This window comes from Lytechinus pictus, chromosome 13 (genome assembly GCF_037042905.1).
Source record: "Lytechinus pictus isolate F3 Inbred chromosome 13, Lp3.0, whole genome shotgun sequence".
Taxonomy (NCBI): domain Eukaryota; kingdom Metazoa; phylum Echinodermata; class Echinoidea; order Temnopleuroida; family Toxopneustidae; genus Lytechinus; species Lytechinus pictus.
Genome location: NC_087257.1, coordinates 17,689,285 through 17,708,265, shown reverse-complemented (window position 1 = coordinate 17,708,265; position 18,981 = coordinate 17,689,285). Strand labels below are relative to the sequence as shown.

Below are 18,981 nucleotides of genomic sequence, written 5' to 3'. Positions count from 1 at the left end.
TTGTAGCGTTATTGTTGGTTTAGAGCTGGATGGTTACATATATGTTTACAAAGTCATGCCTATTGTTAGAACATACCATACAGTATTGGTTGTTCTTGTTATTTGTTTACTGAACTACTCATCTACGTGTCGTGGGTCTTTTGTTGATGCTAAGTGGGATAGCTTTGTCTATAGAGACTGCTCAATGAGACATGAAAGTGATCTCAATTAGTCTGCAGACACAGACCCTAATGGAAACTTTAATTAGCAATTGGGTCTTGACACAAGCCTAGCGCAAATACAACTTTTTGGTAGAGAGGTCTTCAATACAGGGACTTATAGGCTGGGAATTAAGACCTTTTTTCTAAAATGAAAGGCTTTGTGCAATTTGATCTTGATTATCAGCAGGTTTCTTCAGTGCAGTGTCCAAGCTCATATGAAATCATCTCTTTCTATCTTTGTTTTGTTTTTATTTTCCTTGCTCTCACACCTCATTATCCCTCTCTCTCTGTCTCTTCTTTGTCCCCTTCCTCCTCATTTATCTCTTTCTGTGTCTCCTACACATCCCCTGTCTCTCTCTTTATCTTCTCTCTCTATCACTCTCTATTCTTGCTCTTCTATCTCTCCGTTCCCTCTCTCCCATTTTATCTCTCTCTTCTTTCTCATTCTATCCTTCCCCTCTCCTTGAATATCTCTCCATCTTACCCTTTCTGATCTCCCTCCCTACCCCTCTCCCTTTTCTCTTTCTTCTTTTCCCTCTCCCCTTTCTCTACCCTCTCTTTCTCTTTTCCCTCTCCCCTTTCTCTACCCTCTCTTTCTCTTTTCCCTCTCCCCTTTCTCTACTTTCTCTCTCTCTCCCTTTTCTGTACCATCTCTTTCTCTTTCCTTGTTCCTGCAGCCTGCAACCTGTACACCAACTGCTCAGGATGCCTATCCATCAGGGAAGAGATTCGCTTTGATTGCGGCTGGTGCGGAAAGATCAAGAGATGCTCCAGCGGACTTGATAGGCACAGGCAGGATTGGATAGAGGCTGACTGCTCAGAAGAGGTAAGTAGAAACACCTTTAATGTGTAGAGGAGGGTGGGGAGGAGAAGGAAGAGGAGGTGGGAGGGAGAGTGGGAAGGGGAGAAGGGTGGCGTGGTCAACTTTAATGTTCCATGCGAAGCACTGCTCCACTGGCCTCAATAGGCACAGGCAGGATTGGATAGAGGCTGACTGCTCAGAAGTGGTAAAGAGAAATACCTCTGATATATAGAGGAGGGTGGATGTGGGAGGAGGAGGGGGAGGAGGAACTGAAGGTGGGAGGAACAGGGGAAGGAGAGGAGGAGGAGGAGGGGGTGGTAACCTAATATTCTGGGCCAAGTACTGCTATGGTGGTTTTGATAGACATAGGCAGGATTGGATAGAAGCTGACTGCTCTGAAGTGGAAAGGAGAAGTACATGTATATCATGCGAAAAGGAGGCGGGAGGGGGATAGAGGGGTCATAATATAATATTCTTGGCCAAATACTGCTCTGAAGTAATAAACTTTGTTTAACATTATAATGCAGATAAAATCAAAACATGTATTACAAAAGAGATAGTGAGTGTAAGGATGTGCCAGGACATGCATCTTACTGTCTTTTGGAATTAAGCAAATCTTTAAACTGTTTTAACTTTTTCATTTGATGAAGTTTTACTTTTTTTTATTTTTTTCTCTCTCTTTATTTAAAATCATCCTTCATTGCTTCATCTTTATACCACTGAGTGAGTGCGACTTAATGTTCTTAATGTTTTATTAAAGTATATTTTGTATTAAAATGGATTATATTTCTGTCTTATTTCAATGATTTGCAGGCTCAAGAGGAATGCTATAATGAAAGTAAGTATTTTTTGATATACAGAAATACATGTATACTATGTATTAGATGCACCAGATGCAATTTGAATTCATCAGCTATTGAAATATATACATTACATACCACTATTTTCTGTGAATGCTATTCTCTTTATACATGTAGTTGAAGGTGATTATTTTATTTCCATTCATCTCCTCATAAAGATACTTTGTAGAATATCTTTTGTCAACATTTTGAATTTACTTGTATTATGCAGGAATACTTTCTTGACATGTTTCCATTGTTGGGCATTGCAAGAAAATTACAATCAATTGCAAGCTAATTGCAAATTACATAATGCACTGGTCTGTTTCTTACAACAAGCAGTAAAAAATCAATTTGCTCTAGTTAAAATTGATAAATCAGTTGTAAATGTACATTAGAAATGTGCAATTGATCGCAAAAATTTTCTTGCAACACCTCCTTAGCATCAATCAATATCTGTAACCTCTTTCAAACAATTTGAACATGCTAAAGAACACTAATTTTAGTATTTTAAATGTAAAACACTGATACAATGATAGTAGCTGGCCCATGAGGGACTACAGATAAGTTTATGTCTCAGATACAGAGAGGAAAGCTACAGAGTGGATTGTTACAAGTATACCGACCCCATTGTACAACCCAAGACCAACGCCGCTGGTTCTAGCCCGAACACCATGGCCACATGTCATGCCAGTACCAAGTATGCGATATCTAATCTGTCGTAGGGTGATCACCCTACTTTTTTTCATGCTTTTGATTGCATTTTCCAACGGTTTTGTTGGTTTGAGTTTGTTTTGTTGTAAAGTTTTCTTTCAGTTTTCAGTTCAGTTTTATTTGATTTTTTTTTTACTAATGAACAGACAGGGATCCCACAGTCATGGAAAATCCTAGAAAAATTTGTGGTCAGGGAAAAGTCAGGGAATTTTGAAAATTTGTGAAAAGTCATGGAAAAGTCATGGAATTGCATTTACCTCTTGGCTATGGCAGCTTTCCAGTTTGTCGTGTATCGCAACTCTCAGACTCTAATCATACTCTGCTATATTATAATTGGTGTTCATGATTTCCATTTTTCCCAGTTTTGTGACATCCCAATTTCTACATAACGCCCGGGACGTCACGGGAAGTCATGGAAAGCAGCAATTTAGTCATAGAAAAGTAATGGAATTCTGTTTTCAAATTTCTGTGGGAACCCTGACAGACAATAAGAGTGGTTGGCTGCTCCTCATGGAGCGATTGAGCAGATCTGCTGGTGGAATGTGCATGAAATTCTGTTAAGGGTTTTCAGAACTATGGTAATACGTAGTTCCTAGTGTCATGATTCGCACCATGATGGAAACCGTTGTCTATCATGGAGTATTCGTAGGGATGTGCCAGATCTTATTAGATCTTGACGTCAGTTGCAGCAATCATTTTGTCCCAAATTCACAAAGTTGGTTTTGAAAACCATCGGTTGAACCCAAGGGTTATGCAGGTTTCCTGCATAAATTACGCTTGATTTACCACGTATACTGAAAATTGTCCAGTACTGATGCGCGCTTCTGTCACAGTGCGCCAAATTGACGCCTGTTACCATGGATATCCACGCTATTTCATTCATGAGTCCATTGTTTTAATTAATGAGCTCACTGCTCAAAACAGTGGACTTATAAATAAAATAGCATGCTCACCATGTTAACAGGCGTAAATTTGGCGCACTGTGGCAAAAACGCGCATCACCATTGGACATCTTTCAATATGCATGGTAAATTGAGCCTAATTATACAGGAAGTCTGCATAAACCATGGGTTCAACCGTTGGTTTTCAAAACCACCTTGGTGAATTTGGGCATTTGATTGTAGACAAAATTTAGGACAGCTCAAAAATGTTACTTTGCAATCGGCCACAAATTGCCAACCGTAACGGATCACACGATAGTGGGAATATGGTATTAGATTGAAGCTCTGGTCTAAAGTTGTGGTTTGATTATGGTTAGCCAATTGTTACTCAAGTCTCTAACAGTGCAGATTCAAGCTCATTTGACATTCAAATGATCCACAACTGTTTGAGGATGATAACTGAAATAGTTGTGCCATTGTATTGAGCTCTTTTATTTTATTCAAGTATTTGGTTTTTCAGGACTATCATTGTGATCGTTTAACTGCAGAGCTGAGTGATGATGTTTTTGTTTTTTGGTCATTTGAAATTGTCCAGTTATCGTATCTGATTTTTTTGATATTGATAGTTATATTTGGAGAATATTCTTTTAAAAAATTATTTTCACTTATTTCATTTTGTTATTGATTTGTCCCTGGTTTGTTGAAAAATTATTTGCCATCATCCAATTAAAATGGTACAGTTGTTTATGTCTTTAAAGGGGAAGTTCTTCCTGAAGAATAGTTTGTTGTAAAAAATATTGGTGAAGGTTTGAGGAATTCCGTTAAAGATCAAGAAAGCTATTAGAATTAAATATAAGTTTTGGATTTGTGATGTCATAAACAAGCAGCTTCCCCATATGTTATGTAATATAAAATCCATGAATTTCATTTTTTCAATGGTTCCTGATGACTTGTTTTTGTTTTCTATTCATGATTGGGTGTGAAATGATTTGTATATTGTTATACAAAAGGTACAGTAAAAACCATTTTCTGTGAAACTGACATTTCATTTATTTTTTTACCAGTCGCTATGTAGGAATGCTGCTCGCATATGACGTCACAAATGATCAAAATTCTAATAACTTTTTAATTCTTTGATGGATTTTTCTCAAATCTTCAATATTTTCATCTTTTTTTTTTGTCGTTATTTTCCGAACAATTTTGTCAGGGTGAACTTCCCCTTTAAAGGTCATATATCAGAATTATGCTATAATATAGGGCACATATTAAACTTAGTACCATTCAGGGAGGGCTAATAGGTTTGAGGTAAAATCATAAATGTTCCATCAATAGGAATTTGCGTATGAATTGTTAGAAAATCTCACTGCGTCATTAGTTGCAAAATTGCCCCTGTATATTGCTGTTGAGTTTGAATATCAATACAAAGAAGTAGGGAAAATGTCCTGCAAAGGAATATATTGTTATTCTCTTGATAATAGGATGAACTGTTTAAACATTTGAAATTAAAAACCTGAACAAATTTAGAGAAACAGGTTTATGTGTTATTTCACAGCAGCAGCAACCGTTACAAGCTCATCCACTGTGACACAGTTTGTATCAATTACTTCATCACGGTCAGCTGCTAAGAAAAGAAGTATGCACCTCATTTTTATTTCCGTCACTCCGTAGTGGATCACCAACAAAATTTCACCTGCAAAATTCCTGGGCAGTGGGTCAGTTCGGCACAATGCACCTCTTTCCCTGCATTTCAAACATTCCTAAACCATTAAAAGGCAAATAACATGGAAGAAATTATTGAGTTGTGTATGTAGTTTCAGAGTATATTGGTTTAGTAAGTTAATATTAACAAAATCACCAACTGAAAAATTAGTTTGTGCACTAATTTCTTCTGACTCGATTTGGGGAATGCACTGCTTTTAAACGTACCCTGACCCAGTTTTCAAACTCAAACTTCAAAAGCTCCTAAATGCTGCATCACGCAATACCATTTCTCAAAACATATCTTTTACATCATTGAATCTCTCCACTAGCTACAAGTCAAGGATCACTTCATGAGTTCATATTTATTGAAAATATTGGGGTATTTTACCATCCACTTTGCAGACGCTTTCTCCAACATTCAGAATCTATTGATAATGCCTGTCAAATCACGATTGGACAGATTAGAGGTCATGGTGGACCGGGACAGCACATCGTCTTAAGATTCAGACCAGACAAATAATCGCAAATACGTTGTTTGTCCAGAGTCTAGCCCGACACCGCTGCTTTGATTCACAGATTATTGTCAAAGGCTGCTTTGTTATCCATTTTTGAAATTTTGTATCGTTCGAAATAGACTTGAAATAAAATACTCAGAAAATTTGCTTTACCCAATTGATCGTGGGCCCGGCAGCCGCTGTGCAGCGCCAGACCGACGAGGCTCTATCCCTATAAAGGGCTGTTGACAAAAGATTCTCAGCGTTATAGAAAGTGCCTGTGAAGTGATTGCTAAAATGCTTTATTGCTTCTTGTCTTTACCTCGATCAATGGTTCTGTTCCTCGGTACAATGTTGATCTATATGTAGTTCACAAATATACCTCTGTCACATCTTTGTATTTGTCCATCTCTGGTTTTCCTGTTACTCCTATATCTACAAACGTCCGGGGTATAGGCTATTGCTCTTTGAAAAGATCTCCCTTTTGGTTTAATATACAAGACCACTTTTTTATTACCTGAAAATCAGCCTAGGACCATCCTGTTCTTAATTGTCCTTGAGTCTTACCTGCTTTTTCTAGCTGTATATATATTTTCTTACTTTACTTCATATTGCTTGAAACAATGTACTGAGTCAGTGGATTTGGTACATTATAAATTATCATTGATATTTTTATTCATATCCCATCTACATTCCATACATCCGTAGCATGCTACAAATCTCTGATTGTTCATTGTCTGACAAAGTTTTTTTTTTTTCTGGAGATCAACTTAACTTAGAAATTTCCCACTCCTTGAGCTACAGGTGATCATTCATGGAGTTCTTCCTCTTCTTTTTCCCTTTCCTGCGATTCTTTCAGTCGCTGCAAGAAATTCCAAACCTTGTGAGTGTTACACACGATCAAAGAAGAATATCAGCTACATATGTATCTTCTTGTTTCATTCAGAAGCTTTCACCTTGTTCATGCTTTACGAAATACTTTTTATCATCATCATCGTACATAATGCATTTGCTTTTCATTAGAACATGTCGCTCAGTGATGACCACCCTTGTGAGGAAAGAAAAGCCATTTTTTTCTGAATAGGTGGTGTTTGTTCGCAGGTTCCTTTATTACATGTTTCAATAGGAAACAGTATTCAAGGGAAACCAGTCTTGTAGTCTTTACAGACTGGTTCTTCTTCTAAACAGGTTGTCACTGATCAAATCTGACTGTATATTGGAATATGTGACCAGCCAGCCATCCCAAAATCAACAATAAGTCACTAAAAATGAATTTTGACATTTTCATTGAGGTGTAAAATTACATCCTAATCTTTTAGATTGTATATACATGTAGCTTGTCAAAATTGATCAACAACAACCCTAACAAGTTCTTGATTACTTAACTCATTGAGTGCTTCGTGCACACTACGTATCCTACTATAACATGCCACACTCGTGCTCGCACGCCTACTATTGATTGCTTTGTGCTTGCATTGTTTCCTACCCTCGCCTGCTTCGTGCATGACTGCGCACATTCGGAATTACAATCATTGTTACGCCGTTTTGCATTGTATTGCGCATCGCATGCACGCCGTAATTAGCACTATTGTGTGCAGTGCGAACTCTGCTTTCTGACAGATCAACTTACTCACGCGGTTTACATTCGACTTTTTCGAGTATTTCTACATTTTTTACAAGATATGGCTCCGCCTCCGAGAGGGAAGAGACCTGGGTTTTTTTTTCTATACAAAACACTCCACAAAATGGAACTACTTGATACAACTCATATTTTAGCGGTAAAGATAATAACCAATCCATATAATGAGGACACCATTATAAGGAGTATGAAATTTCCTACAACTTTACTACAAAATATTTTGTGGATAAACTTATCGTTCGAGAGTTACAAGCAATTGTAATCAGGACTATTGAAAGGAGCGAATACGACTCGCGATCCCAAAATCAATGTGGCACAGGGGATTTTGTGGCTGGCACAGGGGATTAGCATCGGATTAGCACTGTGGCGTTGGGTTAGTAGTGTGTATGGCATATTAAGAGTTAAAAATAAGAAGTACTCAAAAATTCACCATATTTGTCTAGAGAAACTCCAAGTCAACCAACCTGCAGATATCCGCTGATCTTCGAATATCGGGGAAGAACAACCTGAGATGAGATGAGATCATAGAATGCAAGGATACATGTACATATATTTGGGGCAAAATTTATGTTTGTGGATGATAAGTGCACTAAGACTTTAGTTTGTGGATGATAAGTGCATCCAATGCGACAACATTTTCATCTCGAAGACACCCAATAACATCATCAAATATTATTTTATGTATTGGTATTTAAGTGTTTGAGGATTCATTGAAATTTGTTTCCAAGCTCTATACCTGTAGCGTCAGCAGAAAGTCATGGAGTTTCTTTACTTCAAAATGATTTTTTTGAATTTATTTTATAGTGCTATTTTGTTATATTTGGTTACTGGTGTAATTGCAACAGGGTAGCGCAACATCAACATCCGACAAGTTTTCAGATCTGACAACTGTCTTGATTTTACCCGAAAAAGCATTGTTACCATGATAGTAACTGTAACTGCAAATGGGACTTGTCAGATAAAACATCCGACAAGTCCTTTCATAAAACGCTCCCCAAAAGATATGAATTAACTTGCTAATACAACCAAAGATACTACAAGGGGAAGATCGGACACTTCGGCGATTTTTTTAAACGCTCCCAATAGGCCAAACGCCAAATGCTCATGGGGAAGGACGCCCACTAGAATTGAGTAAGTAAACCATCCCACATCAGCACGCGGCTGTGTATAAAACATATGGGGGAAATGAGAGAGGAGACTTTGGAGAGGGCTCAAGGGTGGTGCATGGGAATAATTCTACCTTTTATTACCCAGAAACCTCTGAAATATATTCATCTTTAATTTAAGAAAAAAAATTGAGTGATAAAATTTTTTTTAATGTAAAAATCGCCTATTCCTTCAACCCTTCACCATTTCTCTCATATGTGTTGTACACAACCATCTTGCGATACGTAAAGGTAAAAAAGGTTGTTACTTACTCAACGCTGTGGGGCGCTCTTCCCGAGCGTTTCATTACGCGGTCTATGTATTGTCCGATCTTCCCCTTGTAGTATCTTTGATACAACTCATCATTGGCCATAATATGTAGTCGGGATTTACAATCGATTATAAATGAATTTCTCGCAAAAACCCCTTATTAGTGGTTCCTAAGACTTCCTACTTTCTCTGAATATTTGATAGTAAAACTTCTTTCTTTTGTTACATACATTCCTTCTATTTTATGGTGAGTTTCTCTACACACACTGCTGTTTGCCATTGCTTGAAAGATGTTTATTCCCAGCTATGTTGCCCTGTGATACTTTAATATGTATTTCTTTTAGATGCAGAACACAATTATTTTCTTTTTGTTTCACTTTTATATTAAAAAAGTGAAATCTGTGTTATTCTATAAGCTGAGGCTTTTATGATGATTGTAGTTTTGCAAGTATGTCATGAGAGAAATTTAATGTCTACTTTTGTAAATTATTTTTGCAATGCATGATAGAAAAATTACAATTAAAAAAACGATCCTTTTAAGTGAGACAGTGTGAAAGTCATGTACTTGAAATGTATGTTTTTTGCAGTATTGGGATTTGATTTTGTTTATTTTCTCTTTTAGTAGTTTTATTTTCATGTGTACTTCTGTTGCACATGATAATGATTTGCATTTATTCAAGAAAAAAAAATGCTATTACATGTACTTGTTTATGAAATTATTGGGCCAACAAGCCGAAAAACTGCGGAATTTTCACAAAGCTGTTGTAAAGTTATGCACAACTGTAAGAACAATATGAATATGAACAGCCAGGTTGGACGTCTACAAGTAGGGAAGTAAGAAATGATCTCATTGACTTGAATTAAGTTTGTTTTTGTGATCTGACAAATTGACTCATCAGGCTTCTCAAACTTAACACTGTAGCCACGATTTCATTGAAAGTTTATTTTAATATCATTTAAAAAAAAACACTCATTATATGTGAAGAGAATCTGTTATCATTTTGCATTTTAGTTGCCTTTTTTATATTATTTTCAATGATTTTACCCCAACAGCAAGTTCAGAAAAGTGATTCCTTTCGCTAATCCTCAGTTGATATTTTGTTATTTGTTTGTATTTTTCTAGTAATTACCCCAATATTGTATTTTTAGATATTTATGAACATTGCACGCAACTATATTGCACAAGTAATATATGGAAACTATAAGTTGAGATTGCTGTGTCAAAATAATACATGTACAGTGTAGCAGCTTGAAAATTCTGATATTCTAATGTTGTCACTGTTATAGTGCATGGTATATATATATTTAATATAGTTAGATAATTTCTTGGTTATTTAACACTGTTTTAGCTTTCTGTATGCATTAATGATCAAAATTCACAATGTATCACATTTCATTTCTATCAGTTTCATGCAAGAAACTGTGTTAAATAAAATTCTTAAAAAAATTATCTTTATGCAAACAGGCAATATCTTTGCGCTATTATTTAAAGATAAGAAAACTTCATTTATTTAATGATGAACTTGGAGTTGTTTTAGTTTATCCTGCATGTTTCTCTCAGTTTTGAATATTCAAGAATATTCTACTTGTTTTAAACATTTGCTTTATTTATAGTGCTATGAAAGTTCCATTCTATTTCAATAAGATAGATTTTAATTTGAATTAAAGCATGATCATTAACTTTAAGCATTCCAAAAAAACCAGAGATCTCATTAGATTTCATGTTTATTATGTGCCGATTTGATACTGGAATGTTCAGAGTCCAGAAAGGGGTGGGGTGGTGGTGAGGAAGGGGTGGGTGGATGCTAGTTAACGAATTGCTGCACACACAAGACTATTAAAATATGTGAAAAGGGCGTCAATTTGACAAATGAGATATACATGTAACCTTCATGGGTGGTATCGAAAACCTGCTGTCATGCATGTGTACAGGGATTTAATTGAGTTCCCCACAACCCCCCCCCCCCCCATTGGTAAGAGTTACAGCAACCCTAACATCCCCAATTTTCCATAAAATGGAATTACGATTGAACACAAAATTTCATGTGAAACACAATTTTTCAGGCCAAAATATTTTGAATAAATTTAAACATCTCTTAGATAAGTGCTATCTGCTGATAAAAAACATTCGAAGTGATGTTTGCCATAAGTTATCTGCATATTACAGTATACAATGGAAACTGTTTTTTTTTTCTTTTCCAAAGATTCTCACTATTTACAAGAGCTTTACATTGTGTTGTGTACATTTACATGCCATCAAGGAACATAGAATTGAAATGTATAACACCCAAGAATTCTAAATTTGCATTTTAGAAAATGGAAAACTGGGGAGTGGGGACATAATACAAACAGAGTTGCCAAGAAGTACTAATTTTCAGTATTAGGTACTGAAAAATTAGAATACTGATTGTTTCATGCAAAAATAGTGATTTCTGAAGTTCAATTTTATTTGTTCTATAGTATTTCTTTGAAAATATTGCTTTCCTCACCAAAGCACTGATTTTTTAACTTTTTAAATACTACATTGTTCTTGTTGAGGTTGGCAGCTCTGTACAAAGTCTTTAGTTGAGAAGTTCCGACAAGTGTAAGGCACTCAACGACTGATGTAAAATTTTCATTTCAATTTCACAGATTTCCTAGCTCAAGCGGCCATCGTCATCGTGATAGTGATTGTGGTGGTGATTGTCTTCTTTCTGATGGGATGCCTAATTTATGCCTACAGGAACCCCTCATCCAGGTCCGGTCAACAACTCGTTCAGGTAACTTGGCATGCCCGACACACGGGCTTTTTGCAATCTTATGTATTTTATCTGGACTAGATATTTCCATATCTGTAGAATGATGATGATGATGATGATTATGATGATGGTGATTATGGTGGTGATGATGGTGATGATTATGATGATAATTGTGATGATGGTGATGATGGTGGTGATGATGGTGATTATGGTGATGATGATGCATGATGATGATGATGATGCATGATGATGATGATGATGGTGATGATGGTGATGATGATGATGATGAAAGACATATTGCCAATATCCATATTGATAACATCATCCAAATTATTCTGTATATAAACAGTTACATATGTAATTTTGTTCATTAATAATTAATTCCAGGGCGAAGAATCACAATATACGGGTGAGCAATTATTGTTCACCCGTATATTGTGATTCTTATCCCTGGAATTATTGTATAAGTACTGACCTGAATTGAATTGGCATTTAAATTATGATGGAGATATTCATATTTATGTCATTTATCCTCTTGGTTAACAGTTCCAGCAGCGAGTCCGTCAAATGGCACGTCGCAACCCACGCGACAACTACGAGGAGAGCATCGTGGGTAACATGCAAGAAACCAAACCTACCCCACCCCCTGCCTACACCCCTCCCCAGGACTCACCGTCCATCCCCACACCCCCGATGTCCGACACGCCTTCCGTGATCACCACCACCGGAGCGCCGGGTGCGACCACGCTGTCCGGTAACGGGGACGTCGCAGCCAATCCGGAGCCGAAGCTCGATACTGGCATCGACCCTCATGCCCAAATGGCGGAGTGCTGATCTCAACGCATTATCGTGTATCATCAAATTGCCTTCGATGTCCCGACTCATAAAGTCACAATTTGCTGAAGTTCTGATTATCTATTGTAATCAAATTTAATAGCAACCATCGTCTTCAACCTGTTGAACATGATTCAGTTCATTTCGGATTTATCTCCACAAATCCGTGACATTACAATTTTTTATAGGGAAGGATCCCAGTAAAAGCAAGAAGTACTGCAACAATTTTTTAGATTCCCGTAATTTTAGTCCAGATTTAGACCATATTTGAAGTTAAAACTGGAGTTCAGTATAAGGGCCATAAAGTACTAAATTTTTTCATTCCCATATCCGTAGATATCGGATTTCACTGGATAACATTAGGCAATAGCCAAGGGTATCTATTGTTTGTCATTAGAGCAGTGGCCCTTCTAGTAAGAGCTTGCTCATGAAGACTATATATGTACCCGGCCTGCCCACTAAGACTATTTAACATCTCCCTTGAGCAGTTTTATTGACAGACTTCTCTCTGTTCCGCCTGCTAATAGTCAAAGGTTTTCTTCATTCGATTATTTGTTATAGGATATACCATTCCAATGATATATTTGACACTATCTTTATTCAAATTCAGTCATTCTATGTTCGAGTTGGCCCAATCTTTTATCTCTTGTTTGATTAATATTTGACTTTTCAGATACTTTAAAATGTATGTTTATTGTGATATGCAGATTTTTTTTAAACACATATTCTTAATGAATTTACAGAAAATAATTTTGATATTCATACCAAGAGCCTGATATCTATTACTATGGGAAAAGTGTATTTTTGAAACCATTTTCATGGGGTATCCATTTATGAAGAAACCTCAAGTTTGAATGGCACAAGTTTAGAAAATGACTGATTTATTTTAGTCAATTGATATGAGAATATGAATACATGTATCTCACAAATTAACATCCTATTTTTTCAGAAAGGCTGATTTTATTTTTTATGGGGAAAAATAAGAAAAAGCATTCTTGGGTTTTGATTTGTCTGCTCTATACATTCCTACTACTGTACTTTCAGGAACACATTTACTTTATTGATCTGGTTTGTGTTGATACCTACAGTACTAAACATAAAGTCCGAGGGATTGGGGAAGACTAAGAGCATTATTTTCTTCAGTTAAATTATGAACTGAAAATCGTAGATGCTCATGCAGATGCTCATTGACACGGGGGGGGGGGGGGGGGATATTTTAAATGTGCCCTTTAGGAGTGCCATGCATACTTTTTTTGGCTGAATTTTGCTCTGTCAGGGACGCTGGTTCCAAATAACTGGTACCTTAGTTGAGGGTTTGCAACCAAAAGAGACATTTGAAGCATTGTGGCCCAGTGGATTAGTCTCTTGACATTCAAACAGAGGGTCTTGGTTTCAAATCCAGCCATTCATCCATATTGAGCACTCCAGTGAGGTAATAGGTACCTGGTAGAAATTTATTCCTTGAAATGTGTTTGCGCTGAAGTAATTACCGCCACCAAGCTGAAGCCAGGGTAATGATATCCATGTCCTTTGGAAGCGCATAGAGACATTATAATCATAATGTGATATGCGCTATACAAGAATGGTTTATTATTATTATCATTTATTATTTTTCATTTCATTCTACAGGGAAAGATTATTTCAAACATTATTCTTACATTACCCATTTCTATTTTCTGTCATATAAAGAGAGTATTTTTTATATCCTTGCAGTTTACATGTCATGGTGTTTTATCTGACGAATACAATGCATTTTGAGTACTATGAAATTTGTTATTTTCAGAATTTTGAGAAAGTTTTGATAGGGTTTGCTTGAATGTGGAACTTTTGTTGTTTGGTATACGTGGCTCCCATTCATTTAGGCACCTTCATAAACATCTGTGTGACATTTTTGAATAGGAATCCTGCTCTTTCAAAGTAGGGACAGTGATTTTCCATTTTTTTAAATGGCAATTTTGGTTTCTGAAAAAATGTAATTTCATTCCAAACCTGATCTAAGATGAAAATTATGTTATGCTATAGAAAAATACACAGCAAAAATATGAATTCCGTTTCATAAAGGTAAATTCAATTAATTGTTTGCATGAATTGAAATGGACATGTAAAGAACCAAAATGGATTTCCTGTTTTGATTTACCAGTAAACGCAAAACCACTGTCCCTAGAGATGCTGCTCCAACGATACGGTGCTTTAACTCGGATATTCATGCATTTTAAACAGAAACACATGTGACACGGATATTGAGTATTGTATAGTTTTGTTTTGTTATTACTAATATTTTTTTGTCAGATGGTTGGTAATTGGGACAGTTATTATGGGTATGAGGTTTAACTCGAATTGCACAAAACAATCTAGAATATTGTCCATATTGTTTATGCACCATTATTGAATAACCAAGATTTATTAAAACATTAGTTTAATATAATATTTTATCCGAAGAGTATTCGAGACTATAGTTATCAAAGGCTGAACTGGGGTTTATTTTTAAGTATGACTTTAAGTCGTGCTTAAAGTCCCAACTTACATGTTCAAAATGTTGGCGTTATCGTAGGCTGAACTGTGGATTGTTTCACAAGTAGTTAAGTATGACTTTAACTTCTGCCGATGCGCTCATGGTATTCAAACCATAATTCCATTAATTACTACGCATAACCGTGCATCTCCTAGATATAATCTGACCAATCCCATCCTGAATTACATACCACAGGCAGACTGAGTTTTTAAATACAACTTCGAAATATACTTGTTTTTTTTTAGATAGCCCCCAAGGGCCTATAACACCAAGCTAAGCGATTGATACTGTAGTAAGTAATTTTCTGCATGATTGCAAGTAATGATCTATGTATTCAAGTGTAAAAGTAACCCTAAGATTAAACCGCTAGGATTTGTGTATGGATGCCTAGTAAAGCCCCTTTCACAATTAGTGGTGCTACTGCTTCCTACCGTTGCGATCGTGTGCAGCATTTATTGTGACCAAATGATCACAAACGATCGCAAGAGCGATGATTGGGAAAGCCCCTTTACATAAGAAGAAACATATTTATTTTCCATGTATAGTCTACATCTATTTTTAGATACATGCATTGCAGTAGATAAATGAAATAATCGTTTTCACCATAGACGTAGGCTGAACGTACAAATACGACGTAGCGGTAGGTTTTGTATAGATCTCTATTTGTGAGATCCTGGTGTAAGATAGCCTGCTGAAACGGATTCTATTTAATATTCATGTATTCAGATGCAATAGAAATGAACAGTGTTATCCGTTCCATTTTAGTATTTCTACCACTGTGAAACATATTTATTATGGGATGGATCCCTGCTATATTATTTAGATATTTCAAACTAGACTACATATTGATGCTGTACCTCTGTATATATAGGTCTATATTTTGTAAATGCTGTCATGGTATTTATTGCACTCACCCAAGACTGCCCACTCTAATTTAGAGGAAAGAATATTAAATTTTGATATTTTCCATGTTCTCGTTTTGATATGATTTTTTTCCTTCTGAATTGTTCTACACAACTCTGTATGGGAATAAAGTTTGTCTTGAGTTGAAGGATGTTTTAACCAAAGTGAAACTTTCTGTATAATGCCCTAAATAGCTCATTGTGCCTTACACACTTTTTGCATTGTAGTTCACATACATGTAATTGATGTATCGATTTATAGTGCATGTACGTGTGTATTAGAATAATATCTAAAAAAAAAAAAAATTACATGTATGTTTACAAGTTCTGTAAATTGAAATGGGGAACCAAATTTAATATTTTTCACAACAAATAAAGAAGTTTGAAGATGGTCACAATTAAAGCAAATAGTATTCAAATACATAGAAAAGCTGAATTTGTATTGAATTGGTCAACAAAAACAATAAAAATATTTGATTAGTATATGAATTTTCAAATTTTTTGTTAATCTATTAAATAGTGAATCTAATGAAATTTTAATATTTTGATTTCAATTTGATAAGAAATCCTGAAAGGTTACATTAGAAGTTAGGGTGTACCTAGCTAATAATTGGTGCAAAAAAAATGATTTGTCGTGACAATGTTCACACATTAACAGATTATTTCTAGTTTTGTTGATTAATTCATGAAATTCTGGTGAAATGTACATCCCATTTTTATAGTTAGATATTTTTCAGCAAATACATGTATGTGTGTTAGAATTTGTATTTCTTTTATGAAATGTTTTTAGCTGTGTCAATATATGCGTCAGTGTGAAGTCTAGCAATGTACCGAGAGTTATATAAATCTGCACTTCTGCAAGAAAATTATATATTTTTATACCAAGGTCAATATCTATCTAAACCAAACTCATTGTATGGTTCTTTTTAAGAGTAGAAGTAGTATCGGTACTGTATTTATATATATATTTATTCCTACATGTATGCACTGTATGTTAACTGTCTGAATTCACAAAGAAACCATGAGATCTAAACTTTTTTTTTTAAAATAAATTCTGAGACGATAGTGTGTCAGCGGGTTTGTTATCAGAGAAACATATTAAGGTTTGGTGAAAACACATCAAAGAATAATGGGAGTGTATGGATTTTCTACATGTACATGTAGGTTTCAATTTAATGATGTCACAAAAGGAGCAGCTCCCTCATATGTCATGTGATACAGATTCCTCCATAAAACACATAATTTGCTCAGAATATTGGAAACAGTTTCACTGATGCATTAAATAAGTCAGTATTAAGTCTCATTGATCTATATTGGGTGAACAGGAATATACTGCTGGGAAGGGCGACTTTTTCAAGAAAGATCCTTAGACATAGAGCCCTTTTCATTAAAAAGTTCCTTACATGAATCCCATTTTCAAAAAAAAAAATCCTGTTTCAACCTCTCATTATTTTGTCAGAGATTCCTGGATTTGCTCCCAAATACCCCAGCTTACATTGAAAATTCGCAAATGCAGGGCGGAGTCGAGTATGCCTAATGAATATTCACATCCACACAAAACGTGTAGTATATTGCGTGATTTTCATCCCAACGTCCAGCTCATCTGGTATGGCGCTGTCAGTTAATAGGCGATGCCGAGGCTGAATGCATCTACATGTAGCCTTAAAATGTTAACTATTATTGCTCAATATTCATGTATCCATAAAACTTAAGTGTTTATTTTCATTCTTTTTTCCCCTTTATACATGTACATGTATCAAGTCATTCTCTGTATGCAGGAATAATAGTAAGGTATTTGTAAATAGAAATTCAATTGTGATTTAGATGGATTTATATCTTTTATTTATTTTTTTTACGTTGAATATGTCATTTGTTTTGAGAAAAGGGAATACTGTGTCTGTATTGTAGATGTAGAATGTATAGTACTGAATTCATGTACATGTATGGAAAAATTGATAACTAAAATTTTTATAGCACTTTCACTGATGTCTATCTGTATATTTTGGCTGGAAAACAGAGTTTTATTAATTCCTCGAATTTGCACCGATATTTATGATATTAAAATGTGAATTCACATGTTGTAGTGGTTTATTTGAATATTAAAGAGATTGCTATTTTCAGGCAGACATTAGTGTGCTGAATTTTTTTTTTTTGCTTCTGTATGGTTTTACATGTAGCATGCCCACCATGATAACGCATTATTACATTAAGAAGATATTATCTACAAAACGGGCACCCCACAGGAAAGCTTACCAGTGGCTTTCCATACATAACTATTTTTCGTCGGCCCCAAAACTTGGGATGAAACTGCCGTTCCATTGTCATTTGACAAGCATTTTCAATAATTTACTGTGTTTTTGGATCAGTTGTGCTATTCACTCGCAACCATTCGAAACTTGCTTGACATAACCATGGACCTATGAAGAGAAGGACATTCATCGCTTAGATAATGAATTCACTAACAGGCAACTGTTATTGTCATCTCTCTTCATACTTGTCTTCCTTGGTCCTATGATCATTACCGTGAGAAGGGCCTGAAGCAGTTCATGATTGGAATGTTATATTTCACATATAAGCCTGTTCACGGTTGTAAACTGCGCACGAGCAGAAAAAGGTCATCAATGGAGACAACCATGAAGGTGGCTTTCAAATTCACTGACATAGGCATTTGATGATTATTCATGTATTCCTTTCAAAATATTTATCACATCCAAGCTGAACAGTAATAAATAGAGCCTTCATAATCACTGGTATTTGACAGTAGCCTAAACAATAGTCAAATGTGCCAAAGGCAGACAATAAAACAGATTTCCAAACTTTATCACTGATGTACTATTCTAGTCACCTGGTCTATACAATGCCTTTTGTTCTTAGAATTTGAATACTCTACCGGTAAAGCTTATGCAACATCTACATTTGAAAATGATAGTGCTTATCCTAATGAAAAATCACAAAGGTCATTTGAGAAAAGTTGATCATGAGCTAACCGTGAACTGGCTTATTGTGTGCGCATTTGATAACAAATCACTGAAATCATGGAAAATCGATGTGCAGTTCTTGTTTACCTTTGTTAATCTTATTAAGATGCACATAACCTGGAGCCCGTAACACAAAGCTTAGCAATGATCGTAGAACAAATTTTCACGATTGATTGCATTGACTACAATGTACAATCAATCGTAAAAATTAAAGCTTACGATCAATCGTTATGCTTTGTGTTACAGAGCCCAGGGTCCCATAACACAAAGGTTAGCGATGGACCGTACGCTTGATTTCTACGATTGATTGTACATTGTAGTCCATGGAATC

At 35.6% G+C, this 18,981-nt stretch overlaps 1 protein-coding gene across 1 annotated transcript in view; it reads left to right on the top strand.

Moving 5' to 3' along the window:
- Positions 1 to 17,796, top strand: part of LOC129274125 (plexin domain-containing protein 2-like) — a 33,091-nt gene extending 15,295 nt beyond the window's left edge. The window contains exons 7-10 of the mRNA XM_064108253.1: positions 878 to 1,026; positions 1,816 to 1,840; positions 11,318 to 11,445; positions 11,971 to 17,796. Coding sequence (XP_063964323.1) covers positions 878 to 1,026; positions 1,816 to 1,840; positions 11,318 to 11,445; positions 11,971 to 12,258 — 590 coding nt within the window. The 3' untranslated portion in view covers positions 12,259 to 17,796. The remainder of the gene's footprint in view (positions 1 to 877; positions 1,027 to 1,815; positions 1,841 to 11,317; positions 11,446 to 11,970) is intronic.
- The last annotated feature ends 1,185 nt before the right edge of the window (positions 17,797 to 18,981 follow it).